The sequence below is a fragment of the Paroedura picta genome, chromosome 6 (genome assembly GCF_049243985.1).
Source record: "Paroedura picta isolate Pp20150507F chromosome 6, Ppicta_v3.0, whole genome shotgun sequence".
Taxonomy (NCBI): domain Eukaryota; kingdom Metazoa; phylum Chordata; class Lepidosauria; order Squamata; family Gekkonidae; genus Paroedura; species Paroedura picta.
The window spans coordinates 1,513,998-1,540,525 of NC_135374.1; the positions used below are offsets into that span (position 1 = coordinate 1,513,998).

The 26,528-nt window shown below is 56.2% G+C and overlaps 1 protein-coding gene and 1 long non-coding RNA gene across 2 annotated transcripts in view; one reads left to right on the forward strand and one right to left on the reverse strand.

Annotated features, from left to right (window-relative positions):
- CLPB (ClpB family mitochondrial disaggregase) overlaps nucleotides 1-26,528 on the reverse strand; it is a 75,620-nt gene that overhangs the window by 33,341 nt on the left and 15,751 nt on the right. The window contains exons 4-5 of the mRNA XM_077341140.1: nucleotides 21,230-21,333; nucleotides 12,920-13,048 (exon numbers count right to left, since the gene is read on the reverse strand). Coding sequence (XP_077197255.1) covers nucleotides 12,920-13,048; nucleotides 21,230-21,333 — 233 coding nt within the window. The remainder of the gene's footprint in view (nucleotides 1-12,919; nucleotides 13,049-21,229; nucleotides 21,334-26,528) is intronic.
- LOC143839307 (uncharacterized) lies at nucleotides 21,231-25,704 on the forward strand. Its single transcript, XR_013231682.1, has 4 exons — nucleotides 21,231-21,368; nucleotides 22,689-22,843; nucleotides 23,723-23,860; nucleotides 24,942-25,704. It is a non-coding gene; the product is annotated as an uncharacterized LOC143839307 (long non-coding RNA).

Below are 26,528 nucleotides of genomic sequence, written 5' to 3' on the forward strand. Positions count from 1 at the left end.
CCAGCAACTGACACTCCTTTTAACAGAAAATGCTCCAAGGGTCACGTACAGCAGATAAAATAATATCACAATAGTAAAATTAAAAACATCAGGTCTGAATATCAGGCTGCATTAAGCGCCAGGACAAGCTTTACATAAACTGTAATAATTCCCTACATGAGCATGTCAAAAGACCGACACGAGACCTTCCATGATTCGCCCCCCAGGGCCTTCCTCAGTGGCCAATTGTGCATCCTTTTTAAATTGGTTTGTTTCTAGTCAACAATCATGGCTAACGGTCAATGCGCTTTTACAGCCGTCAATAGGGGTCCCCAGTCTTGTGCCTGGGGGCACCATGACACCCACCACCACCTTTCCTAGTCCCAAACCTGGAATCATAGAATCCTAGAGTTGGAAGGGCCCTCCAGGGTCATCTAGTCCAACCCCCTGCACTGTGCAGGACACTCCCAACCTTCTCGCTCCTCCACTGTCACCTGCTACCCCCTTGAACCTTCACAGAATCAGCCTCTCCGTCAGATGACTCTCCAGCCTCTCTTTAAAAATCTCCAGAGATGGAGAACCCACCACCTCCCGAGGAAGCCTGTTCCACTGAGGAACCGCTCTATCTTTCAGGAACTTCTTCCGCATATTTAGATGGAATTTCTTTTGCATTAATTTCATCCCATTGGATCTGGTCTGTCCCTCTGGGGCAAGAGAGAACAACTCTGCTCCATCCTCTACATGGCAGCCTTTAAAATACTCGAAGATGGTTCTCAGATCCCCTCTCAGCCGCCTCCTCTCCAGGCTAAGCAGGCCAAGCTCCCCCAGCCTTTCCTCCTCCGTCTTGGTCTCCACCATCTTTGATGCCCTGTGTTTTTAAGAAGTGCCTGTGGGCAGGAAGGGCCTCCTATGTTAGCCACTGGCGATTCAAGTGGCTGTGCAGATTTTAAAAAAACTGGTGCTTTGGTAGCGACTGTCCCCACAGCACGAGGGTCCTCACTGTGTAATGCAAGGGTAGTCAAACTGCGGCCCTCCAGATGTCCATGGACTACAATTCCCAGGAGCCCCTGCCAGCATTTGCTGGCAGGGGCTCCTGGGAATTGTAGTCCATGGACATCTGGAGGGCCGCAGTTTGACTACCCCTGGTGTAACGGATGGGAAGCTACAGCATCCTTTCTGCACTGATGCTCACAATGCACTTGCATATTCCAAAGGTTTCCGCAAACTCTAAGAGCCGGGGGGACCCTCCACCATAACGCTGTAGCAAAAAAATTCCCCCAAGAATATTTGGTAGAAGACCAAGTGAGTGATGGCTTCTTCCTGAGTCCCATCAGCCACCTCCTTTCTCGTTTATGGCCATGCTTTCTGAGGAGAGGGTGGGTGCCTACCTCTTAGGGTGGTTGTTCTATCATGCCATGAAATCACGAGCCAGGGCTAAAGCATTCAGGCTGTTTCCGCTTAGAAGAGAAGAGGCTGCAAAGTGGCACGATAATTCTTGCCAGGCCCACCCACTCAAGAAGGGGCCATGAACATGGTGGAGCTGAACCCGGTCAGTAGAAGCAGAGAATCACAGAGTTGGAAGGGCCCATAGAGGGCATCTAGTCCAGCAAGGCTGTCTCTAGCAACGGAGGGATCTGGTGCGATTCCTGCGTAGCCACTTCAGACTGTGCTCTCCTCAAGGCACTGGGTGGCCTGCATCGGTTGGCGGGACCGGGGAGGTCCGAGCAAGTGGACCATCCCTCTTTGCCGCTGGCCTTCTTCTCCAGCTCTGTGGCTCTAAAGAAGGGCTCCCAGCATGCTGCCCGTGGCCGTCCCAGGGCCCACTGGCACCAGCTGTAGTGCCCACCAAGGGCTTTACAGAGCAGGTGGGGCTTGGGCCAACAAGGCTTCTGACTGGCCACGGGAGACCTGGGAGGCGGAGCTGATTTTAAAGAATTTGATTTGGGCAGCGGCTGCCCCTCCCCACAACCCCAGGATCTTCAAAGCAGCAGGAACCATTTGGGAATGGTGTCGGGGTTAAGAGGGGCAGCCTCTAATCTGGAGAGCAGGGCATTATGCCCCACTCCTCCTCCATATGCAGCCAGCTGGGGGACCTTGGACCAGTCACAGTCCTGTTAGAGCAGTTTTCTCAGTGTCCTCTCAGCCTCACCTCCCTCACAGGGTGTCTGGTTTGGGGAGAGGAAGGGAAGGCGACTGGAAGCCACTTGGAGACTCCTTTGGATACAGAAAAGTGGCATATAAGAACCAACTCTTCTTCTTCAGTAATCTCAGGGCTCCCTCAGCCTCCCTCCCTCACAGGGTGTCTGTTGTGGGGAGAGGAAAGGGAAGGCGACTGGAAGCCGCTTTGAGACTCCTTCAGGTTCAGAAAAGCAGCATATAAAAACCAACTTCTTCTTCTTCTTCAGTAATCTCAGGGCTCTCTCATCCTCACCCACCTCCTAGGGTGTCTGTTGTGGGGAGAGAAAAGGGAAGGTGATTATAAGCCGCTTTGAGACTCCTTCAGGTAGGGAAAAGTGGCCTATAAGAACCAGCTCTTGTTCTTCAACAATCTCAGGGCTCTCTCAGCCTCACCCTCCTCACAGGGTGTCTGTTGTGGGGAGAGGAAAGGGAAGGAGATTGAAAGCCGCTTTGAGACTCCTTCGGGTAGAGAAAAGTGGCATATAAGAACCAACTCTTCTTCTTCTTCAGCAATCTCAGGGCTCTCTCAGCCTCACCCACCTCCTAGGGTGTCTGTTGTGGGGAGAGAAAAGGGAAGGTGATTATAAGCCGCTTTGAGACTCCTTCAGGTAGGGAAAAGCGGCCTATAAGAACCAGCTCTTCTTCTTCTTCAACAATCTCAGGGCTCTCTCAGCCTCTCCTCCCTTACAAGATGTCTGTTGCGGGGAGAGGAAGGGGGGCAACTGGAAGCCGCTCTGAGACTTGTTCAGGCAGTGAAAGTGGGGCATAAAAAACTAACTCTCCTTCTGCTCTGCCTCCCACGGCCCCCTTCTGTGTCTTCCAAGGGTGACTCAAAACAGCCGGGGACTCCTGCCCTGGGAGGACCTTCCCAGAACTACTTTCTGATATGACCAGTTTTTAAAAAATCAATGACAACAGGGGAGAAACTGCAGTATCACTTCTTCTCCAAACAGCCCCAGCCCAAACAGGCACATGCACACACAAGTGCGTGTCGCTTGCCTCGTCCCAAGCGCCAGGGCTGCCCGACGTGCGCCGGAAGAATACCAGGGACGGCGGTGTGTCATCAGGACTCACTCCTTATGAGCCCTGACACCCTGATTGCTCGGCCTGGCTAGTTAGAGTAATGGGGAGAGACACCTGCCCTCCCGAGCCTCCCTCTGATTGGATTAACACGATCACCCTTTCCCCCCAGTAAAACAGGCGGCCTTCCGTTATGGGGCAGCACAAACCCTCCTTTGGCCGCTCCGTGGAAGAGAGGGCTGGCGCCGTTCCAGTCCTCCCTGCCCGTGGCGCTTGTCGGACTCAGCCATGCCGAGACACTGCCAGGGAGACCTCCGCCAGGGAGAGCGGACGCAGGCCCCTCTCCCCACACATCTGGTTTGGGGATACGGATGCCTCAAAGCGAGTGGTGCGTGCCCATGATGCTAGCTAGTTCTCTGAGCATGCGCAAAAGCCACAGGCCTTTATGTCTCCAAACAATGGTCGATAAAGTTCAGGGCTGGCAAAGCCCCCAGGAAATCTAGCCTTGAATCTGGCAGTAAAATGCACAGAGGGGGACAGAGTTCCTTTGCCCTCTCTAGGACACTCCAGCATGCCAAAGTCCCCTTCTGCCCCCACCCCGACTTTTAAGCGATGCCCAGCTGCCCTGGAGGAGTGGGAGCAGGCACAAACCTCATTGGGTCACTGTGGGTCAGTGAGGATCTTCTCCGTTTTTTCTGTAAAATCAGAGTCCAGGGGCACCTTGAAGACCAACAAAGATTTATTCAAGGTGGGAGCTTTCGAGTGCATGCACAGAGTGCACTCAAAAGCTCACACCTTGAATAAATCTTTGTTGGTCTTCAAGGTGCCCCTGGACTCTGATTTCATTGTGCTACTTCAGACCAACACGGCTACCCATTTGAATAAGTTTTTTCAGGTATGTCATAGTATTTTCCCTGCGGCCCATGGGACAACTGCGCATGCAGAAACTTCAGCCTTGGGGGGCAATTACCCCACCCCTAGCAGTTGACAGGAGTATCTGTGCATGTGCAGACATTGGCAAAAAAAAACAGAAAAGAAAAAGAATGTACAAGGGGGTGGGGGAATGGCATGGGATGAACAAAGTGAAGAACCAAAGGCCTGAGTGTGTGTTGTGTGCATGTGTGTAAGGGAGAAGGAGAGCCCCTGGCAGCAGGAAGCCAGTGCTGTCAGGGTGCAGTGGGCTTTCCCCTCCCACTCGAGTCCTTGTTCTATACAGCAACAGTTTAACTCTTGTGCAGCTCACTGGAGTATTCAAAATGCTTGTCATAATCCTCCCAACAGCCCTGTAGAGGAGGACAGGATCAATAACCATCAAGTATTAGTCTGGTACAGCAGCTGGTGCATCATATTAGAAAGGGCGATTTTTGGCTAAAGCTCATCATAAAGAGGTGCTTAAACAGATCAGCCTGTTGTCAGAAGAGGTATATAGGAACCATATAGGAACCATTTTAAGGACTTGAAGGAAGCCAGCTCTGCATATATGGGGCTGTGTGTGTATAGATAGATTCATAGACACAGAGATACACAAACGTTTCATAGAATCATAGAACTGGAAGGGATCTCCAGGGTCGTCTAGTCCAATCCTCTGCACAATGCAAGAGCTCACAAATACCTGCCTACCCACAGAGGCCCCAATTTCATGCCCAGATGATGCCCCCACACACATCAAAAATCTCCAGATTACAGCCTGCGGAGGAACTGGCAGCCCTGTAGCTGGCCCTGCAGAGGAACTGGCTGGCCCCTGGGTGAGATGGGAGGCTGGACTGGAGGGACCCTCCCTGGTCTGACCCAGCAGGGCTCTTCTGAGGGTCTTCTCAGGGGAAGGCCTCGGCCTCTCTGCCCTGTGGCTGGTCCTGCAGAGGAACTGGCTGGCCCCTGGGTGAGACGGGAGGCTGGACTGGAGGGACCCTCCCTGGCCTGACCCAGCAGGGCTCTTCTGAGGGTCTTCTCAGGGGAAGGCCTCGGCCTCTCTGCCCTGTGGCTGGCCCTGCAGAGGAACTGGCTGGCCCTTGGGTGAGACGGGAGGCTGGACTGCAGGGACCCTCCCTGGCCTGACCCAGCAGGGCTCTTCTGAGGGTCTTCTCAGGGGAAGGCCTCGGCCTCTCTGCCGTTTCTGGCCCTGCAGAGGAACTGGCTGGCCCCTGGGGGAGACGGGAGGCTGGACTGGAGGGACCCTCCCTGGCCTGACCCAGCAGGGCTCTCCTGAGGTCCTTAAGAAGGCCTCAGCCTCTCTGCCCTGTGGCTGACCCTGCAGAGGAACTGGCTGGCCCCTGGGTGAGAGTGGAGGCTGGACTGGAGGGACCCTCCCTGGCCTGACCCAGCAGGGCTCTTCTGAGGGTCTTCTCAGGGGAAGGCCTCGGCCTCTCTGCCCTGTGGCTGACCCTGCAGAGGAACTGGCTGGCCCCTGGGGGAGACGGGAGGCTGGACTGGAGGGACCCTCCCTGGCCTGACCCAGCAGGGCTCTTCTGAGGGTCTTCTCAGGGGAAGGCCTCGGCCTCTCTGCCCTGTGGCTGGCCCTGCAGAGGAACTGGCTGGCCCCTGGGGGAGACGGGAGGCTGGACTGGAGGGACCCTCCCTGGCCTGACCCAGCAGGGCTCTTCTGAGGGTATTCTCAGGGGAAGGCCTCGGCCTCTCTGCCCTGTGGCTGGCCCTGCAGAGGAACTGGCTGGCCCCTGGGTGAGACGGGAGGCTGGACTGGAGGGACCCTCCCTGGGCTGACCCAGCAGGGCTCTTCTGAGGGTCTTCTCAGGGGAAGGCCTCGGCCTCTCTGCCCTGTGGCTGGCCCTGCAGAGGAACTGGCTGGCCCCTGGGTGAGACGGGAGGCTGGACTGGAGGGACCCTCCCTGGCCTGACCCAGCAGGGCTCTTCTGAGGGTCTTCTCAGGGGAAGGCCTCGGCCTCTCTGCCCTGTGGCTGGCCCTGCAGAGGAACTGGCTGGCCCCTGGGTGAGACGGGAGGCTGGACTGGAGGGACCCTCCCTGGTCTGACCCAGCAGGGCTCTTTGAGGGTCTTCTCAGGGGAAGGCCTCGGCCTCTCTGCCCTGTGGCTGGCCCTGCAGAGGAAGTGGCTGGCCCCTGGGGGAGACGGGAGGCTGGACTGGAGGGACCCTCCCTGGCCTGACCCAGCAGGGCTCTTCTGAGGGTCTTCTCAGGGGAAGGCCTCGGCCTCTCTGCCCTGTGGCTGGCCCTGCAGAGGAACTGGCTGGCCCCTGGGTGAGACGGGAGGCTGGACTGGAGGGACCCTCCCTGGTCTGACCCAGCAGGGCTCTTTGAGGGTCTTCTCAGGGGAAGGCCTCGGCCTCTCTGCCCTGTGGCTGGCCCTGCAGAGGAAGTGGCTGGCCCCTGGGTGAGACGGGAGGCTGGACTGGAGGGACCCTCCCTGGCCTGACCCAGCAGGGCTCTTCTGAGGGTCTTCTCAGGGGAAGGCCTCGGCCTCTCTGCCCTGTGGCTGGCCCCTGGGTGAGACGGGAGGCTGGACTGGAGGAACCCTCCCTGGCCTGACCCAGCAGGGCTCTTCTGAGGGTCTTCTCAGGGGAAGGCCTCGGCCTCCCTGCCCTGTGGCTGGCCCTGCAGAGGAACTGGCTGGCCCCTGGGTGAGACGGGAGCCTGGACTGGAGGGACCCTCCCTGGTCTGACCCAGCAGGGCTCTTCTGAGGGTCTTCTCAGGGGAAGGCCTCGGCCTCTCTGCCCTGTGGCTGGCCCCTGGGTGAGACGGGAGGCTGGACTGGAGGAACCCTCCCTGGCCTGACCCAGCAGGGCTCTTCTGAGGGTCTTCTCAGGGGAAGGCCTCGGCCTCTCTGCCCTGTGGCTGGCCCCTGGGTGAGACGGGAGGCTGGACTGGAGGGACCCTCCCTGGCCTGACCCAGCAGGGCTCTTCTGAGGGTCTTCTCAGGGGAAGGCCTCGGCCTCTCTGCCCTGTGGCTGGCCCTGCAGAGGAACTGGCTGGCCCCTGGGTGAGACGGGAGGCTGGACTGGAGGGACCCTCCCTGGCCTGACCCAGCAGGGCTCTTCTGAGGGTCTTCTCAGGGGAAGGCCTCGGCCTCTCTGCCCTGTGGCTGGCCCCTGGGTGAGACGGGAGGCTGGACTGGAGGGACCCTCCCTGGCCTGACCCAGCAGGGCTCTTCTGAGGGTCTTCTCAGGGGAAGGCCTCGGCCTCTCTGCCCTGTGGCTGGCCCTGCAGAGGAACTGGCTGGCCCCTGGGTGAGACGGGAGGCTGGACTGGAGGGACCCTCCCTGGCCTGACCCAGCAGGGCTCTTCTGAGGGTCTTCTCAGGGGAAGGCCTCGGCCTCTCTGCCCTGTGGTTGGCCCCTTTGTGATACGGGAGGCTGGACTGGAGGGACGTATCGTGGCCTGACCCAGCAGGGCTCTTCCGAGGTTCTTGTACCTTTGCTGCCTGGCACGTGTATAAAGAAGCACTCTCTCTTTTATTTCTCTCTCTCTATATATGGCTATTAAATGTCTTACAAACGGTTATGTCGGTGTCCAACCCTCCGTGCCCACATAGACTTTGGAGGGCTCCATTTGTTCCCCAGCCTGTGGGGAAACTATCCTTAAAAGCTTCGACAGAGACATAAACCAGCTGGTGGCCAGGTGCTTATTGTGTTCCTGGGGTTGGCATGCTGGGGCCCTCGGCTCAGTGACATGATTGGCGTTTACATCCTGGCCGGTCTCGCAGGAGTTTAATTACTGGTTTGGGGCTGCCGGGGCTTAGAGCTCGCCGCCTTCGGATACGGGGGGTCGATATCGCCAGCATGCAACATATTGAGCTCTGGTGCTGGCAGACTCTATTGCACTATTTAATCATCTTTTGCAAAATTTACAGGGCAACAGAAGGAATCAATACGGAATTTATCACGTTCTCTTGTAAATATGAGCAGAGAGAGAGAAAGAGAGAGAGAGAGAGAGAGAGGAAAGAGAGAGCTCCAGACACATTACAGAGAGCTGGAAGTATGAATCCCCAGGGCACTGGGGGCATTCAGGGATCTCCCCTGACAATCCCTAATTTTTAGGGCAAGTATCATAGGGAACAAAGAACAGCAGGAGCAGCCTGACAAGACCTGTGACTGCTCCACTATCTGGCTCCTCGCTGGCATCCTGTGGTTAGGCAAGAACCGTGGCTTTGAGGCTAACGTGTTATTTTGTGGGTGTGCTTTTATGTGCAAAATCCAGTGGTAAATGGGAGGAACGTAAGAACCATGGAAGGGCCCTTACAGAGCAGACCAATGGTCCTTCAAGTCTAGCCTGTAGTTCCTCTGGAGGGCCAGCCTTCCCCTGAGAAGACCAGGGAGGGTCCCTCCAGTCCAGCCTCCCGTCTCACCCAGGGGCCAGCCAGTTCCTCTGCAGGGCCAGCCACAGGGCAGAGAGGCCGAGGCCTTCCCCTGAGAAGACCCTCAGAAGAGCCCTGCTGGGTCAGGCCAGGGAGGGTCCCTCCAGCCCAGCCTCCCGTCTCACCCAGGGGCCAGCCAGTTCCTCTGCAGGGCCAGCCACAGGGCAGAGAGGCCGAGGCCTTCCCCTGAGAAGACCCTCAGAAGTGCCCTGCTGGGTCAGGCCAGGGAGGGTCCCTCCAGTCCAGCCTCCCGTCTCACCCAGGGGCCAGCCAGTTCCTCTGCAGGGCCAGCCACAGGGCAGAGAGGCCGAGGCCTTCCCCTGAGAAGACCCTCAGAAGTGCCCTGCTGGGTCAGGCCAGGGAGGGTCCCTCCAGTCCAGCCTCCCGTCTCACCCAGGGGCCAGCCAGTTCCTCTGCAGGGCCAGCCACAGGGCAGAGAGGCCGAGGCCTTCCCCTGAGAAGACCCTCACGAGAGCCCTGCTGGGCCAGACCAGGGAGGGTCCCTCCAGTCCAGCCTCCCGTCTCACCCAGGGGCCAGCCAGTTCCTCTGCAGGGCCAGCCACAGGGCAGAGAGGCCGAGGCCTTCCCCTGAGAAGACCCTCAGAAGAGCCCTGCTGGGTCAGGCCAGGGAGGGTCCCTCCAGTCCAGCCTCCCATCTCTAAAGGCAACGGTATGCCTGGGACACCTACAAGCCTTGTTTCCACGAGAGGCAACCTGGGCTGGTGATGCTGTGCCAGGGGTCCCCAACCTTTACAAGCCTGGGGACACATATTTATTCCAGCCCGAGGCTGCGAGGGAGCCGGGCTGTGGATTCCAAGAGTTCCGACAGAGGTTCCCTTTCAAAGTGAACACTTCACATCAAGGCAGTGGAGATCCTTGGACCATTGCTAAAGCTGCTTTTGAAATATCACAGCTCATCAGAACCCTTCCTGGTCCAAAGCCCCCGTCTGGCTCCTGTGGGCCCCAGGAAAGGTGTGGGTAGGTGGGTGGCACGGTGGCACGGTGCCTGCGGGCGCCACTTTGGGGACCCCAGCCCCTTGCCGCTTGGGGTGACTCTGCTGCCCCCAGGGGCCTCCGTGGAGATCATCTCTCATGGTCGTTTGAGCCCACAGAAATCTGGGTCCGCTTCTGAGGGCCGGTGCCCTTTGCCCTTCCTCTCTCAGGCGCGGCCACACCTGCCTCCCCTCCTCGGCCGGCCGCCCAGCCCTCCGGGCCAAGGCCATCCAGGGCTTAGCTCCTCTGTCCTTAAACAGCCTCCCCACTGTCCCTTTCCAGCCACGTGCCTGGCTAGAAGCAGCATCCACCGCACCCCTCACCCCGTGGCTTTGGCCTCCGGCCGTCCCTTTGCTGAATCACTTGACCCTTCCTTGTGGCCAGTTGGCTGCGTGCCCAACGGAGCAAGGCCTGCCTCTCTTGTGCTGCAGCCGCTGACTTGTGACCGTCCCCTGACCTGCGCTGACACCAGCAAAGGGCGTGCGGAGAGCCCGGGCGTGCTCGGTGGAAGGTGCCCTTCAGCTTTTATCCCGCTGGTTTAATACGGAATCGATCCTTGGGCTTTTGTGTTCCTTTCATCGGGGAAGGGGGCCTTGGGCTTCCCAAGACAGGCGAGCGACATCGGGGGCTTGTGGAAATGCAGGCGGTCTCTTTTGAAGCGCGATGCTTATTATGACAACATTTCCATGGGCCGGCTCCGGAGCACTCTCCGCCTTCGGGCTCTGGGGCATGCGGCAGGCAAAGAGCGGGGCCCCTGCGAGGCGGCAGGGCGGAACGTTGCTCCTGGCAGGGTCGAGGCCTGTTTGGCCGAAGCAGCCACCGCAGGGATCGGGACAAGCCCCTGCCGCATTTTTTAAAAATGATGATTTCTTAGCGCTTTCCTTTTTGCATTGTGACCTGTAGACTGCGTGCCTTTGTGTGGCGTGTGAGGGGGGACACCGCGGCTGCCTTATCCTGAATGAGCTCCTTGGTCCGTCCCAGCCAGTATTGCCTACTCAGGCTGGCAGCAGCTCCCCAGGGTCTCACATCTTTCCCACCCTCTCCTGCCTGGCTGGTTAAAGCGGAATGGCCAGGGACCGACATTCAGAGGGGCTTTGTTTTCAGCCAGCGAAGATCCTTCTTCTGCAGGGCTTCTGCAGGCCGACCAAATCTCAAAGGGCCAGTCCAAAGTTCTGCTGTGCGAAAGCTCCCACCCGGCCCCACGCCCTTCCAAGAACACTTGCTGGGCCCCAGGAAAAATCTCAGGGGGCGCCATGTTGGGGACCCCTGCCTCGGGGCAATGTCTCCAGCAGCATCGCTCCATGCAGTTGTTCACCAATCAGAGGAGTACGGAGGGGCCAGGGGGGTCCCTAAGCACAATCCTCTGTTGACACAATCACCCCTTCTACACACACACAGAAGCCCACACACCTCCTGCTGAGAGGGATTGAAATGGGCTGGCCCCTTTTCATCCGTGGCTCCGACCTGGTGCAAGGGCTGAAGGCCCGGACGGAGCTGTCAGTGTTCCTGCAGGGCCTGCAAAACGGAGCTCTTCCGCCAGGCCTGTGGTTGAGGCCAGGTAAGGAAGATCATGGGGTCCCTCCCTGCATAGGACCCATAGGCCTGACATCACCCGGGGCAGTGGTGGCTGGGGTGGTAGGGCATGGGCGGGCGGGAGAAGGGAGGTCTGCAGCCAGCACCGCACTGTGGCTTATGCATTATGTCACATGTGGGTTTTAAGATTTTATTGTAAACTGCCACGAGTAGCTGGGTCCGGGAGTGGCGGCTAATAAAAGTAAATATAAATAAATAGATTCGCTGCCAGGGGATGGCCACAGGAGCAGATGGCTTTAAAAGGGGATTAGACCGATTCAGTAGCTACTACCCCTGGTGATTGAGGGGAACTTCCATGTTCAGAGGCAGTAAAAATATCAAAGCTACTATTGTACACTCAGACTGTTGGTGGTTCTCCAGGGTCTTGCTCAGAGGTCTTTCCCATTCCCTCCTGCCTGGTCCTTTCAGGTGGAGATGCTGCCGGGGATTGAACCGGGGACCTTCTGCCTGCCAAGCACAGGCTCTGCCCCTGAGCTATGGCCCTTCTCCATGGATCTCCAGGGTCTGAGGTTCAGGTCTCTCCCCTCCCCTCCTGCCTGGTCCTTTTAACTAGCCCCCCATGGCTCCCCAGGGTCTCAGGCAGAGGCCTTTCCCATCCCCTCCTGCATGACAAGGAGATGCTCTTCCACTGTGTCACTGAGCATCCCTTACACTGCTAAATCCTGACAGCAGAGAGAGTTGTGTTCCTGAGGGCTGCTGGGGACCAGAAAAACAAGCCCCTTTCCTCCCACAAGCGCCTCCCTTGCAATGCAGGACCGCAGTGGGGGAAGCCCCCTCTCCTCCAGTCTGCTGGCAGCCTCTGCTGGTCCATCAGTTGTGTTCTGGCCCTTGTGGTGGGCACCCAAGAGGGCCTCTCTTCAGTGGGAGCCCCACAGTAATGGAAACGTTTCCCTGGGGAGGTCTGCCTGGCTCCCTCCCTCCCTTTCCATCTTCAGGAGGCTGCTGGAGGCTGCTTTACGCAGGACTGCATTTGACTGAGTCGGGTTGTTATGGCAGGGAATCTCGAATTGTGCCCTTTACTGTGTTTCTTGTAACTGTGGTTTTGCTTAGATGGGAAGCCTCCTTCCGCAAGGCAGGAGGGCGACTCGCCGATGTTTCCCATGTACAGTGATCAGCAGCATCCTGCGAGATGAAGTTACCCCAAGCAGAGCGGAACTGTGCTTGGAATAGTTGGAACATTCTTGGAACTATTCTTACTGCTGTCGATAGCAGTAATTTGAAAAGAACCACGCCACCCAACAACAAGCATGAGGCAGGAGAGCGGTGCCAGGAATCCACAGTCCCAGGCTGTCCCCCTCGGTGCTTTGCAAAAATGGCCGGTGAGCCCCTTATGCAAACCCACAGGAGCTCAAAACCCTGAAAGCACAGCCTTAAGAGGGAGATTTCTGCAGCTGTGCTGACGCATGCTTCTCAGGGGTCCCCGACTTTTCTGAGCCTGCAGGCACCTTTGGGAGTCTGACACAGCAGGAGGGCTGCAGTCTCAACGTGCCTGTGGCAAGAGGCACGCCCAACCACAAAATGGCTGCCTCAGGAGGAGGAGCTAGCTACAACATGGCTGCCATGGCTAGCTTACATGTCATACCACAAAATGGCTGCCACACCTTCAGTCACGTAGCGAGAATCCTTGGGCTGGGATGACAGCTGCAGCCAAGGGGACGCCTCTAAAAATCTGCCCAGCAAATCAACTCCCCAACGGTTGCTCAGAAACGCAGCAGGCACCTTGGTGACCACAGAATTCACAATGGGGGCCCTCCCAAGCACTGAACACTCCTTGAGGCAACGGTGGGTCCAGAGGGGGGCCCGGTCCCAGAAGCCCCCTCCCTTTGCTTACCTGCATCGAGAAGCATCTTGACGGAGGGGAAGTCGTCGGCCAGCACCGCGTAATGCAGAGCTGTGCAGCCCTTGAAGCTGGCCCGGTTGTTCAGCCGGTTGTTGAAGTCATCCTCCCGGGTGACCAGAACTGCAGGGGGAGGCAAACGGGGAGAAAATGCCGATCACGGAATGACACAAAGGCAACCCAAAGGCCTCGCTTGGTTCTCTGCGGGGGAGGGGGGGAGGGATGACAACCATGGAGGAGAACGGGAGGCGGCCTAAATAACTGCACCAACACAGCGAGTTTCAGGACCCCCAATGGCCTGTTCTGTGACTCCCCCCAGAAAGGGCTGCCAATCCTGGACGGATGGGGGTTCAAAGCAGGTGTGAGGGGAAATGGGAAATGGTCCTACTTCCTTCTCCCCTGGGTCTATTTATTTATATCCGGCCTTTCATAAGAACATCAGAGAAGCAGTACGGGATCAGGCCAATGGCACCCCCAGCACAATGCTCGAGGTCACACAGGGGCAAAAACCCAGGTCCCATCGGGGTGTCCCCATCAATACAGCCACTGCCTTTGCAACACGAGGGAGAGGCAATAAAAGGGACCTGCCTTGAGTTTTAGGGATAAATCAATAAGAATGCTGCCAGGAGCACCTGCACGCTTGGCCACAGACCACGGCATCCCACCCGACCATTCTTCAACCCTCCTGGCATCATTCATGTGTGTGCGTGGACTGGATATAAAAAATGAACCCCCCACAACAGCATACACAATCCAAGTGGAGCAAAGGATGAGACTGTAGCTGTTTTTTAAACATGTGTTGGAATTTATAAGATCTTTGCTGGATAAGGCCAGTATCCGTCCAGTCCAGCCTCCCGTCTCACCCAGGGGCCAGACAGTTCCTCTGCAGGGCCAGCCACAGGGCAGGGAGGCCATGGCCTTCCCCTGAGAAGACCCTCAGAAGAGCCCTGCTGGGTCAGGCCAGGGAGGGTCCCTCCAGTCCAGCCTCCCGTCTCACCCAGGGGCCAGCCAGTTCCTCTGCAGGGCCACCCACAGGGCAGGGAGGCCATGGCCTTCCCCTGAGAAGACCCTCAGAAGAGCCCTGCTGGGTCAGGCCAGGGAGGGTCCCTCCAGTCCAGCCTCCCGTCTCACCCAGGGGCCAGCCAGTTCCTCTGCAGGGCCAGCCACAGGGCAGGGAGGCCGAGGCCTTCCCCTGAGAAGACCCTCAGAAGAGCCCTGCTGTGTCAGGCCAGGGAGGGTCCCTCCAGTCCAGCCTCCCGTCTCACCGAGGGGCCAGCCAGTTCCTCTGCAGGGCCAGCCACAGGGCAGAGAGGCCAAGGCCTTCCCCTGAGAAGACCCTCAGAAGAGCCCTGCTGGGTAGGCCAGGGAGGGTCCCTCCAGTCCAGCCTCCCGTCTCACCCAGGGGCCAGCCAGTTCCTCTGCAGGGCCAGCCACAGGGCAGAGAGGCCGAGGCCTTCCCCTGAGAAGACCCTCAGAAGAGCCCTGCTGGGTCAGGCCAGGGAGGGTCCCTCCAGTCCAGCCTCCCGTCTCACCCAGAGGCCAGCCAGTTCCTCTGCAGGGCCAGCCACAGGGCAGGGAGGCCGAGGCCTTCCCCTGAGAAGACCCTCAGAAGAGCCCTGCTGGGTCAGACCAGGGAGGGTCCCTCCAGTCCAGCCTCCCGTCTCACCCAGGGGCCAGCCAGTTCCTCTGCAGGGCCAGCCACAGGGCAGAGAGGCACAGGCCTTCCCCTGAGAAGACCCTCAGAAGAGCCCTGCTGGGTCAGGCCAGGGAGGGTCCCTCCAGTCCAGCCTCCCGTCTCACCCAGGGGCCAGCCAGTTCCTCTGCAGGGCCAGCCACAGGGCAGGGAGGCCGAGGCCTTCCCCTGAGAAGACCCTCAGAAGAGCCCTGCTGGGTCAGACCAGGGAGGGTCCCTCCAGTCCAGCCTCCCGTCTCACCCAGGGGCCAGCCAGTTCCTCTGCAGGGCCAGCCACAGGGCAGAGAGCCCGAGGCCTTCCCCTGAGAAGATCCTCAGAAGAGCCCTGCTGGGTCAGGCCAGGGAGGGTCCCTCCAGTCCAGCCTCCCGTCTCACCCAGGGGGCAGCCAGTTCCTCTGCAGGGCCAGCCACAGGGCAGAGAGGCCAAGGCCTTCCCCTGAGAAGACCTTCAGAAGAGCCCTGCTGGGTCAGGCCAGGGAGGGTCCCTCCAGTCCAGCCTCCCGTCTCACCCAGGGGCCAGCCAGTTCCTCTGCAGGGCCAGCCACAGGGCAGAGAGGCCGAGGCCTTCCCCTGAGAAGACCCTCAGGAGAGCCCTGCTGGGTCAGACCAGGGAGGGTCTCTCCAGTCCAGCCTCCTGTCTCCCCCAGGGGCCAGCCAGTTCCTCTGCAGGGCCAGCCACAGGGCAGAGAGGCCGAGGCCTTCCCCTGAGAAGACCCTCAGGAGAGCCCTGCTGGGTCAGACCAGGGAGGGTCTCTCCAGTCCAGCCTCCTGTCTCCCCCAGGGGCCAGCCAGTTCCTCTGCAGGGCCAGCCACAGGGCAGAGAGCCCGAGGCCTTCCCCTGAGAAGACCCTCAGAAGAGCCCTGCTGGGTCAGGCCAGGGAGGGTCCCTTCAGTCCAGCCTCCCGCCTCACACAGGGGTCAGCATGACTGGGATGTGATGTGATGGTCACACTTGGCTTGAAGGGCTGTCGTATAGAGGATGGAGCAGAGTTGTTCTCTTTTGCCCCAGTGGGTCTGACCAGAACAAATGGGTTAGAATAAATTCAAAAGGATTTTTGGCTAAACATCCAGAAGAAGTTCCTGATAGTGAGAGCGGTTCCTCGGTGGAACAGGCTTCCTTCGGAGGTGGTGGGTTTTCCATCTTTGGAGATTTTTAATCAGAGACTAGAGAGTCATCTGACAGAAATACTGATTTTATGAGCTGAGGCAGATGGGGAATGGGTGGGCCGGAAGGGATGGGCCAGTGTTTGTCTCTAGTGGCCCTTCCTTGCTCACCCAAGGAACTGCTAATTGCTGCTATGGGATGGGAGGTGAATCTCCTCCAGGCCACGCTGGATTCTGGAGATTTGGGGGGGGGATTACTTGGGCATGAAATTGGGGTCACTGTGGGTGGGCAGGTAGTTGTGAGTGTCTTGCATAGTGCAGAGTGCTGGGCTAGATGACCCCGGAGGTCCCTTCCAACTCTAGGATTGTATGGTTCTATGGATGCCACATTTTAATCACTCTTCCTGTAAAGATGTTTATCTTTTTTCCCCTCTTGAACCTCCTGCCCATCAGCTCAGCTGGATGCCCTTGAGTCCTAGCACTTTGTCCCCTCTCTCCACCCCGTGCATAATTTGATAAACTTCTATCCCATCCTTCCTTACTCATTTCTCCCTGGACTCTTCAGCCTCCCCTCCTAGGGAGGGTGCTCCAAAGATGCAGAGTGGAGAGGGGGCAGGTGGATGGATGGATAGGGAGATGGGGGGGGCAGTACTGAGCGTTGGGGTGCCCGGGGGCTCTTTGTCCAAGGCTCCCCCCAAATCTGGGGCTGCTAGAGCAGATGGGCACACCCTGCATGGGGTGAAGAAATTCCCTCCACTGGCCCAGAGAGTAATCGGTCCACATCCATCCAGGGGGCTGTGAGCATGTGTCAAGCACTGACCAATCACAGCCGGCTTGCAGTGATCCTGCCGGGTTTCAAGGCAAGAGACTAACGCAGGGGTTTTGGCCTTGCCTTCCTGAGGGGGGTTGATGCCCCGGTCGCTGTCCAAGGCCAGGATTTCGCACACTAGAAGCCACTGACTTCTCATCAGGTCCTTCCTGCTCCTCTCTGCAAACCCTTCCTGGTCATCTTCTGCAGCCTGGAGGATTCCGGTGGATCCTTTTTGAGGAGCGCCTGCCGCGGGGACCCTGGCCCAGTTTGGATCTCACAAGATCTGGGAGGAACCTGGCTTGAAGCCGGTTCGAAACACCTCCCTGACGCTGCAAAATCTTGTCCGGCGCAGTTCTGAGAAGAGAGCAAACCCAGGGAACAGCGACAGAGTTTGGCAGAGAACCAGGGCTCCATGGCCTTCCTGCAGCTGCCACCAGATGCCCCCAAGTGCCAGCTCCAACTGGAGTCAAATGGAAAAGGCTGGAACGATTAACCGGCTCCTCCCTGAGCTGGCAGTGCCGCGAAGAGACCTCCGCACCGACAGACGCCGCGCTCAGCGAGACGGCTCTCCGGCCTCGCGTTCCTGCAGAAGCTCAGGGGGCGTCAGGGGAAGGGGTGGGGGTGGAGAAGAGGTGCATATGTATATTTATTTATTTCCCTCCTTTGCCTATCCAGGGAGGGGCCGGATAATCAAGTGGCTGGTGTCAGGGAAGATGAATCTGAGCTACTAGGGAGCACTGCAGTAAAAAGATTAAAGTGTTATTATTGTTGGGCTGCTTTTCCCCCATGGTCCACCATGACAGCTCGGCCGTCATCTGTAAAAAATGTCTCAGCGAGAGATAATCATCGGAAACTCAATAAAGCGTCAAGGGGAGCCCTGCCTGCCATCAATCACGGGCAGCCTGGAATTTTTCAGCCCTCCGTCTCCCTCCCTGCCATCCATACAAATGTCTGCAATATATTTTGCGTGGCACGCGCCGTGGCGGCGGTTATGGCGGGCAGCCTCCCCCCCCCCTCCGATTTGGATGTTTTTATGAAAAAAAATATTTATACACAAAATATGCAAATCGTTAAGGAAAAAATAACCCCGCAATACAAAGGCCGTTTTTCTCTCTCTCTCTCTCTCTCTTTCTCGTGCACAATCCCACCCCCCTTTGCTCCTTTTAAAAGAAAAGGCAACTGAATTTATTCTTTTTAATAAAATATGTCAACCCAAAAAAAAGAGGGGGGGGGGATTAATGCAACTTCCTCCGGAGTGGCTTCAGTTGGCCCTCCCCGCCGGTTGCTCCTCCCTCCTCCGCCAAAAAGGAACATAGAGATTGGTTGAGGGGGCAGAATGCGGGCAGCAGAGATTAACTTTACGGGTCGATTTATTTTTGTCTTCCACAAGGCCCACCGACATCATGACGCATCGGCTGCCAACTCTTTAAAGCGCTCTTTGGCAGGCGTCTGCATTTGGTGCCAAGCGCAGGTCTGCCACATGCCACGTTCACACCCTACCCGGCTTGCCAACTCTTTGGTGGTTCCAGGAGATGCTGACCCCCTCCTCTGCCCTCCTCTTTCCTGCTTACAAGGCTCCTTTGTTGACCCCAGGTTTGCTTTGGTCACTTTGATCTTCATCGGCATGTCCAAAGCAGGCACTGGGGGGGTGGGGTGGGGAAGGGCTGCTGTTCAGGTGGGTTTGGACTTTATTTTGCTGCTTGGGGGTCTCGGCTACCTGCTGCCGTGGCTGGCAAGAGCCTTCATGACGGAGCTAGAAAAGGTCTGTAAGGATGGGTTGAGGGGGGCCAAGAGCGAGGGACTTGAAGCCACGCGGCTCCCTATTCCCATGCCGGGGGGTGGAAGTTGGACAAGGAAGGAAGCAGGCAAGGAGAAGGGGGGTTCCTTTGACATGTGCCGCTGGAGGAGATTTTTATGGATACAGAGGGCCACCAAGGAAACAAATCAGCAGGTTCTAGATCAAATCAAGTCTGAACTCTCTCTAGAACAGCCTTTCTCAGCCTTCTTACCATTGAGAAGCCCCGGAAACATTCTTCAGGCTTCGAGAAACCCCAGAAGTGTGCAGGTTACGGTCGGGAAGGTTACAGATGGTGCGGCTTACGGTTGGGAAGCAGAGCTCTGCATGTGCCCACCCAAGGCCCCCACCCTGTTCCCACCCCTCCAGGCCCATCACTGGCCATTCTGGAAGGGGGGAGCCGGTTGACATGACCATATACCATCATATCAGCCCATAAATACTTAACAATTCTTACATATATATATATATACACAAAATTAATTCTCAGCCATTCGAGAAATGCTTCCAGGGCTGTCAAGAAAACCCTGGTTGAGAAAGTGTGCCCTGGAGGCCCAGAGGACTAAGGTGAGTAAAGGTAAAGCTATCCCCTGTGCAAGCACCGGGTCATGTCTGACCCTTGGGGTGACGCCCTCCAGCGTTTTCATGGCAGACTCAATACGGGGTGGTTTGCCAGGGCCTTCCCCAGTCATTACCATTTACCCCCCAGCAGCAAGCTGGGTACTCATTTTACCGACCTCGGAAGGATGGAAGGCTGAGTCGACCTTGAGCCAGCTGCTGGGCTTGAACTCCCAGCCTCATGGGCAGAGCTTTCAGACTGCATGTCTGCTGCCTTACCACTCTGCGCCACAAGAGGCTCTTCTAAGGTGAGTACAAAAGGGCAAAAGTGGGAGGCGGCAGGAGGAGAGGAAGACCCAGCAGGAGGTGGAGGAAGGAAGCCCCCAAGGCCCTCCCTGTGCAAGGCCGGGCAAGGACGTTAAGGAGAGGACGTTTGGGACTACTCTAATTCACAGGGTGGCCATGAATCGGAAGTGACTGGCCTCCACTTGAGAGACGCACCTGCCACCTGCTGTTCCTGCTGACTGTCCAGCCACCTTGAGTGCAAGGAGATGAGGCAGGATAGAAATATTCCAAACAAAATAAACACAACTTTTACAGACAATTACGTTTGTCTGACAATTACTGACCCCTGCCCCGAGCCAAAAGGGAGGGCGGTATGTAAGTGCAAATAAATAAAATAAGTTTAGATAGTTTAATCTTTTAAATCAAGGTTAACTTTGGAGATCCAGTGTTGCCAGAGCAGAGCAAAGCACTCTGTAAAGGCTCCAGTGTTTGAAAGAATCTGAGGACTGTGCAAGACCTAGCTAAGTTCCCTCTGAAAACCAGGTAAGATCCATGTGGCTGAACCTGAGCTGATATACAAACATTGTAAAACCTTAGCTGTTCCGCCAACCGGGAAATCAGGCGTTTGGCCACCGGTGTGCAAAAAACATGCAGGGTTTGGGGGTGTGGGGTGAAGGGAGGCACGTTAACCTACATACACAGCAGTAAAAGGGATACCTGCCGTGTGGGAAGCTATGGCTGATCCACAGAGCTGGTTGAGGATTGGGTTAACTTTGAGGCGTGAAGGGTTTCAGAAAATGGAGAGCGCAGCCCGTAAAGTTTTAAAAGTTACCTTTTAAAACATTCTCACAAGCACAGATCAGTCTGCACTGCCCGACGTAGCCCCTTTGGCTCTGCAGATCGTCACCTGGTTGACATCTGGCAGTGGCAGACAAGGGGGTTTCAAGGCAAAGAGGATTCAGAGAGGATTTCAAGCCCCCCCCCCCTTCCCTGCAGAGGACACCCAAGGCTGGCAGGACACTCAGCGGCCTTTTGGAAAGCTGGCCGGCTTTAGGAAACAACAGAGACGGCTGTGGGGTGAGGGATACTCCTGCCGGGATATCAACTGGCAAGGACGTCCCTCCACCAGCTGCGAAAAATCACAGGCCAAACAGGCAACATGCCAATGGCCAGAAAGTGCTCAAAAGCCTCATCTCTGTGGCACGATGGCAGAACCTCTGCGTGGCAGGCAGAAGGTCCCAGGCTCAATCCCTGGCAGCATCTCCAGTTCAAAGGGCCAGGCAAGAGGGGAGGGGAAAGAGCCTGACCTGAGACCCTGGCTCAGTGGCTGAGCCTCTGCTTGGCCTGAAGAAGGTCCCCGGTTCAATCCCCGGCATCTCCAGTTCAAAGGGCCAGGCAGGAGGGGAGGGGACAGACCTTGATCTGAGACCCTGGCTCAGTGGCTGAGCCTCTGCTTGGCCTGAAGAAGGACCCTGGTTCAATCCCCGGCATCTCCAGTTCACAGGGCCAGGCAGGAGGGGAGGGGACAGACCTTGATCTGAGACCCTGGCTCAGTGGCTGAGCCTCTGCTTGGCCTGAAGAAGGTCCCTGGTTCAATCCCCGTCATCTCCAGTTCACAGGGCCAGGCAGGAGGGGATGGGACAGACCTTGATCTGAGACCCTAGCTCAGTGGCTGAGCCTCTGCTTGGCCTGCAGAAGGTCCCTGGTTCAATCCCTGGCATCTCCAGTTCAAAGGGCCAGGCAGGAGGGGAGGGGAAAGACCCTGACCTGAGACCCTGGCTCAGGGGCAGAGCCTCTGTTTGGCCTGAAGAAGGTTCCTGGTTCAATCCCCGGCAGCATCTCCAGTTCAAAGGGCCAGGCAGGAGGGGAGGGGACAGACCTCTGCCTGGGAGGCTGGAGATCTGCTGCTAGTACGCAATATTAATTTACTTAATGCCTGCCTGGCAGGGAGGTGGGACCTTCTTGGTAGTTGGCAAGGCCTCTTGGGGGAAGAAGTGGGAGCAACGGGCAGACGTGAGAATGAGGACAGAGAAATGACCAACCCGCCGCCTTTGCTACCTTCCAGAGAATGCATCCCCTTTTCTTTGGCCGTCTCGTAGACGCTGCTGAACTCGTCTCCCAGGGTCGGATCAGCCCCCGCCACGAGCAGAAGATTCAGCGTGCTGTGGGCAGAAGCAGAAGGCGAGAGCGATGGGGGGTGAGTCACCGGCTTTGCGGGAGGGGAAAGAGATGTCAGCACTTTGCTGAACCTGAGTTATTTTCATGCTCTCTTAGGGTTTTATCAGGCTTTGCTTTTTGAGCTGCCTCAACCAGGTTGTCTGGGGAGGAGGAACAGGATAAATAGGGAGTGCTTGCAATGTAACCCCCCCCCCCGCCAACAACCAGCCCTCCCAATCATGACAACAGTCAAAGAGCTCGATCCGAGTCAAGAATTGAAGCTCCCTTTAGATCCAGAACGCAGCCAGGCTGGTCTGCAACAGGAGAGACATGTCCAAGTCCAGGAGCACCTCAGGGACCGACAAGATCTTTTTTTGGGGGGGGGGGGTGGAGGAGGATATGAAGCTGCTTTCCACTGAATCTGACCACCGGCCTGTCAAGGTCAGTCTGGTTTACTCAGACTGGCAGCAGCTCTGCAGGGTCTCAGGCAAAAGAAGTCTTTCCCATCAACTTCTATCCCTGAGCCTTTCATGGCACCGGCTGATGACCAGGGTTGACCCGGGGACCTTCTGCGTGCCAAGCAGAGGCTCTGTCGCTGAACTGCAGCCTTCCGGAAGCCAAAGCCGTGAGAGAGGCCGCTTTGACTCTCAAAAGCTCATACCCAGACACTCTCGTTGATCTCTAAGGGGTCCTGGAGACCAATCTACTCCCTGCTCACGGCTTCATTTCCGACCAAGACGGATCCACTTTCTATTCTGTTCCCCTGGGCAAACTTTCACATGGAGAAGGAGCTGGGAACTCCCCAAACCAGAGCTGGCTGCCAATCTGGCTGAGAGCCCACCTGCCCTCTGGTCAGCAGACTCGGCATCTGGGTCTCCCCTTCAGCCACCCATGGGGAGGCGGGTGGGTGGGTCTGGCCTGCAACCCAGGGGCCCTGAGGCGTTGGGCCTGGTCCAGCCGCCTGTATGATAAGCAAGCCACCAGAAGCTCCGGGGCTCAACCACAGATTTGAGTCTGGCAGGCTGACAAGATTTGGGGGGCATAAGCACTTGAGAGTCGAAGCTCCCTTCTTGGTCAGGTACCAAAGGAGCGGGGAGCAAGCCAGACCCGTCTCCAGGATGTCCGGGGATCAGTTCCCCACAGAAATGAACAATTTCCAGAAATAGTGAAACCAGAGTTTGTGTGGGGGGGAGAATGGAAATTTTTTGGAAAAAAAAATAAGATATGCTTTACATTTTCACCAAGCCTCAACTTATTTTACTGCATAAGCAACATAAAATGCATCATTTATAATTTAGTTACTGTATAAAACTGAACTGTTTGGCATATTTATGAAATTTAAGGGCTATAAACCTTTTAGTTTCCTAGGAGCAACAGCACAGATGCACCCAATCCTAGCGATTCTGGAGGAGATTGCAGCCCACTGCACCTGGGGACACCTCAGCACATCTGTCTTGGTGTCAGCCACGTCAGAGGAAGGGGGAAAATCACCAGGCATTTGTTACCAGGAACCAGGTATGTTACAGGGACAGAAACAGCCTCTCCCAGCTCTAGCAGGACTAGCAGCACATGGGAGACATCCAGCTCAGGAGTGGCTGGGGCTCAGGGGCAGAGCCTCTCCTTGGCCTGCAAAAGGTTCAGTCCCCAGCATCTCCAGTTGAAAGGGGTCAGGAGGCAGGGGGCTTCTGCCTGAGAGACCCCAGAAAAGCACTGCTAGTTTGAGCTGACAAGGCTGACGCTGGTGGGCTAAGGGTCAGGTTCACTATAAGGCAACCTGGTGTATGTAATGTTGAATTATCACCCTATAGATGCCCTGTAGCCTATTAGTTGTGTACATTGCATTTCTTATTTTTATTTATACATTTTTATTGAAAAAATTATTCATGCCGTCTTTCTGCCCAAGAAGGGACACAGAGGCAGCTAACGCAAAGCATCATTTAAAAACCATCAAACCAAAATTAAAATATAATTAAAAGCGCATAATAGAGCAGGGATTCCCAACCAGGAGTATGGGGGCATGGATTGTTTTTTTGGGGGTGGGGGGGCAGGGTCCTGGCTGTCTTCTCAGCTCCTACTCTTCTCTCTGGCCTCCATGGGACAGAGCCCCCACTGTACTTGTAAAAGCAGGAGAAGGACACCTAAGGTGGGCTAAGGTGATGTCACTTCCAGGGGCGTGGCAGGGGGCGTGGCCAGCTGACATCACCTCTGAGGGTACTCGAAGCCTGAACATTTTTCCAACCCTGGTCAAAAGGCTGCAATAGAGTAATAAAAGAAAGGAGGGGATGCCTGGCACTATCTTGCACATGCCTGCATTATACACGGGACTGATTGACTCACTGAGGGTGCCAGCCTCCAGGATGGTTCCTGGAATTACAGGTGATCTCCCCACTGCAGAGATCAGTTCATCTGGAGATCATGGATGCTGTGGAAGGTGGATTCTATGGAGCTACACCCCACTGAGACCTCATCTGAAATTTCCCAACCAGAGCTGACAACCCGACACCGAATGCATGAAGCAAACTACACCTTAGGGTGAGAAAAACTTTGCCTTAAAAAGCATTGCACTCATTCCAGCTTAGAAAATATTTCATAGGTGTCCCCCCACCCCCAGCCCCCAGTGTGCCTTTCTACACATTCTGGAGTTTTGGCCCCGCTGGTGGACCTCCCAATGGCCCCTGGGTTTTGGCCCCTGAGTGACTCAGAGTGTTGGCCTGGATGGGCCATTGGCCTGACCCAACAGGGCTCCTCTTAGGTTCTTCTGTCTGGGGCAGTGATGCTCTTGTCTCCTTGGTGCTGGGGGGCCACAGTGGGAGGGCTCCTGGAGTTCTGGCCCTACTGGGGGACCTCCTGATGGCCCCTGGGTTTTGGCTACTGTGTGATACTGTGCATTGGACTGGATATGCCCAGGGCCTGATCCACCATGGCTTCTCTTGTGTTATGTCTGGGGCAGTGATGCTCTGTCTCCTTGGTGCTTGGGGGGCCACAGTGGGAGGGCTCCTGGAGTTCTGGCCCTGCTGGTGGGCCTCCTCATGGCTGCTGGGCTTTGACCCCTAAGTGACCCAGAGTGTTGACCTGGGTGGGCCCCTGGCCTGAGCCAACCGGGCTGCTCTGATGTTCCTGCCTCTTATGTTCTATCCCAAGACCAGAGTAGAGGGTCCTGATCAAGATGGCCCAGTGGTCTGACTCAGTTTCAGGAGGGTCCTGGGTTCACGTGTGCAGGGTGTGATTTCTCCAGCCACACCATGCCAAGGCATGGGCTCATCCCAGGGCCAGGGGGTTCCATGCAGTGCCCGGTGCCTGCTGCTCAGCAGTGCCCAAGAGACGCCATCTGGTTGGCATTTGGGCCCATCCGGCAGCGCCCTGTTTTGGCTGGCCTTCCTGGCAAAATGGCTGGCCCTGCCCTCTGGGCAGCTCCCGCCCCTGCCTTTCCCTTTCAAGGGGCCAGCATGACATTTGAGCGATGGTGGGAATCGATCGCCCCTTGTCCAATCTGCAGGTCACAAACCAGATTCCCAACCAGCAAGAGGATTAGCCTTTGCAAAGGTTGGACGCGGAGCAGAACAGCCGTGGCAAACGTCGCCGGTATTGATTTCTCGTCTTCCTTGCCACACAGGCCAACGACGATCGGGGCGGCTCACGAGAACGCGGTCATGACGAAAGGGGATCGGGCTCCTGGAAACTCACGCCCCCAAATCGTGTTGCTCTCTAAGGCTCTCCTGCAGCCTGTCATGGCTACCCTCTTAAGTCACGGGCAAAGCAACCAAATCCGAGTCTGCTGCACAGCTGGGAGGCGTGACAAAAAAGCAACCGTCGACTGTGACTTTTAAGGAAAGGGTGGCCAGTCAGGTAGGAAGTGAGCTGTTTGCAGGCAACTTCAGCTTTATTATGTTTAGTGATTAAAGGATATATGAACTTATATGCCTAAAATCTTGTAGGTCTCTAAGGTATCCTGGACTGGTTGTTCTCCGAAATGGAATAAAGCTTGCTGCCCTATTCAGAAGTGCCCCCAACTAGCTTGGCCTTTGGGAGATGTGGGGGTGGGGGGCAAGAAGGAGGCAGCCCCCTTGCATCCTCTGTCCATTATTTTTGACAGTTCTTGGAGAACAGGTGAAGTGGCAGAAGACCGGAGGTGGGCAAATGTTGTCCCCATCATCAAGATGGGGAAAAAGTTGGATCCACGTAACTACTGACCCATCAGCTTGACACCTATAGCAGGCAAAATTTTAGAACAAATCATCAAACAGGGAGGTCCATGAGCAGCTAGAGCAGATGGCTGTAATTACTAAGAGTCAGCATGGGTTTCTCAAGAACAAGTCATGTCAGGCTAACCTTATCTCTTTTTTTGAGAAAGTTACTAAAGTTACTACCTTGCTAGATCAGAGGAATGTTGTGGAAATTGTTTACCTTTATTTCAGTAAAGCTTTGATAAGGTTCTGCATATTATTGTTGACAAGCTGCTAATATGTTGTATGGATCCAATTACTGTTAGGTGGATCAAGAACTGGTTGACAGATCACACCCAAAGGGTGCTTGTAAATCGTTTGGCTTCTTAGAGGCGAGTGTTGGAGTTCCTCAGGGATCTATCCTGGGGCCTGTGTTGTTCAACATATTCGTAAGTGATTTGGATGAAGGAATAGAGGGGGTGCTTATTAAATTTGCAGATGATACTAAAGTGGGAGGGGGAGAAAACACACCAGAAGATAGAATGAGGATACAGGATGATCTTGACAGGCTGAAAAATTGGGCTAAAATGAATTTCAATAGTGAAAAATCAAATGCATCACTATAGGATGGGTGAAACTTGTCTTGGAAGTAGTACGTGTGAAAAGGATCTGGGGTCTTAGTAGACCATACACTGAACATGAGTCAGCAGTATGACTCGGTAGCTAAAAAGGGTAACGAGATTTTGAACTGTATTAAAAGTAATACAGTGTCCAGATCGCGCAACATGATGTCACCACTTTACTTCGCTCTGATTAGACCTCGCTTGGAGTCCTGTGTCCAGTTTTGGGCACCACAACTGAAGAAAGGGGTAGAGAAATTGGAGCGTGTCCAGAGGAGGTCTACAAAGATGATCAGGGGGTTGGAGACCAAGTCATATGAGGAAAGGTTGAGGGCGCTTGGTCTATTTAGCCTGGAGACAAGGCGACTACGAGGTGATATGATAACCATCCTCAAATACTTGTGGGGCTGTCATATT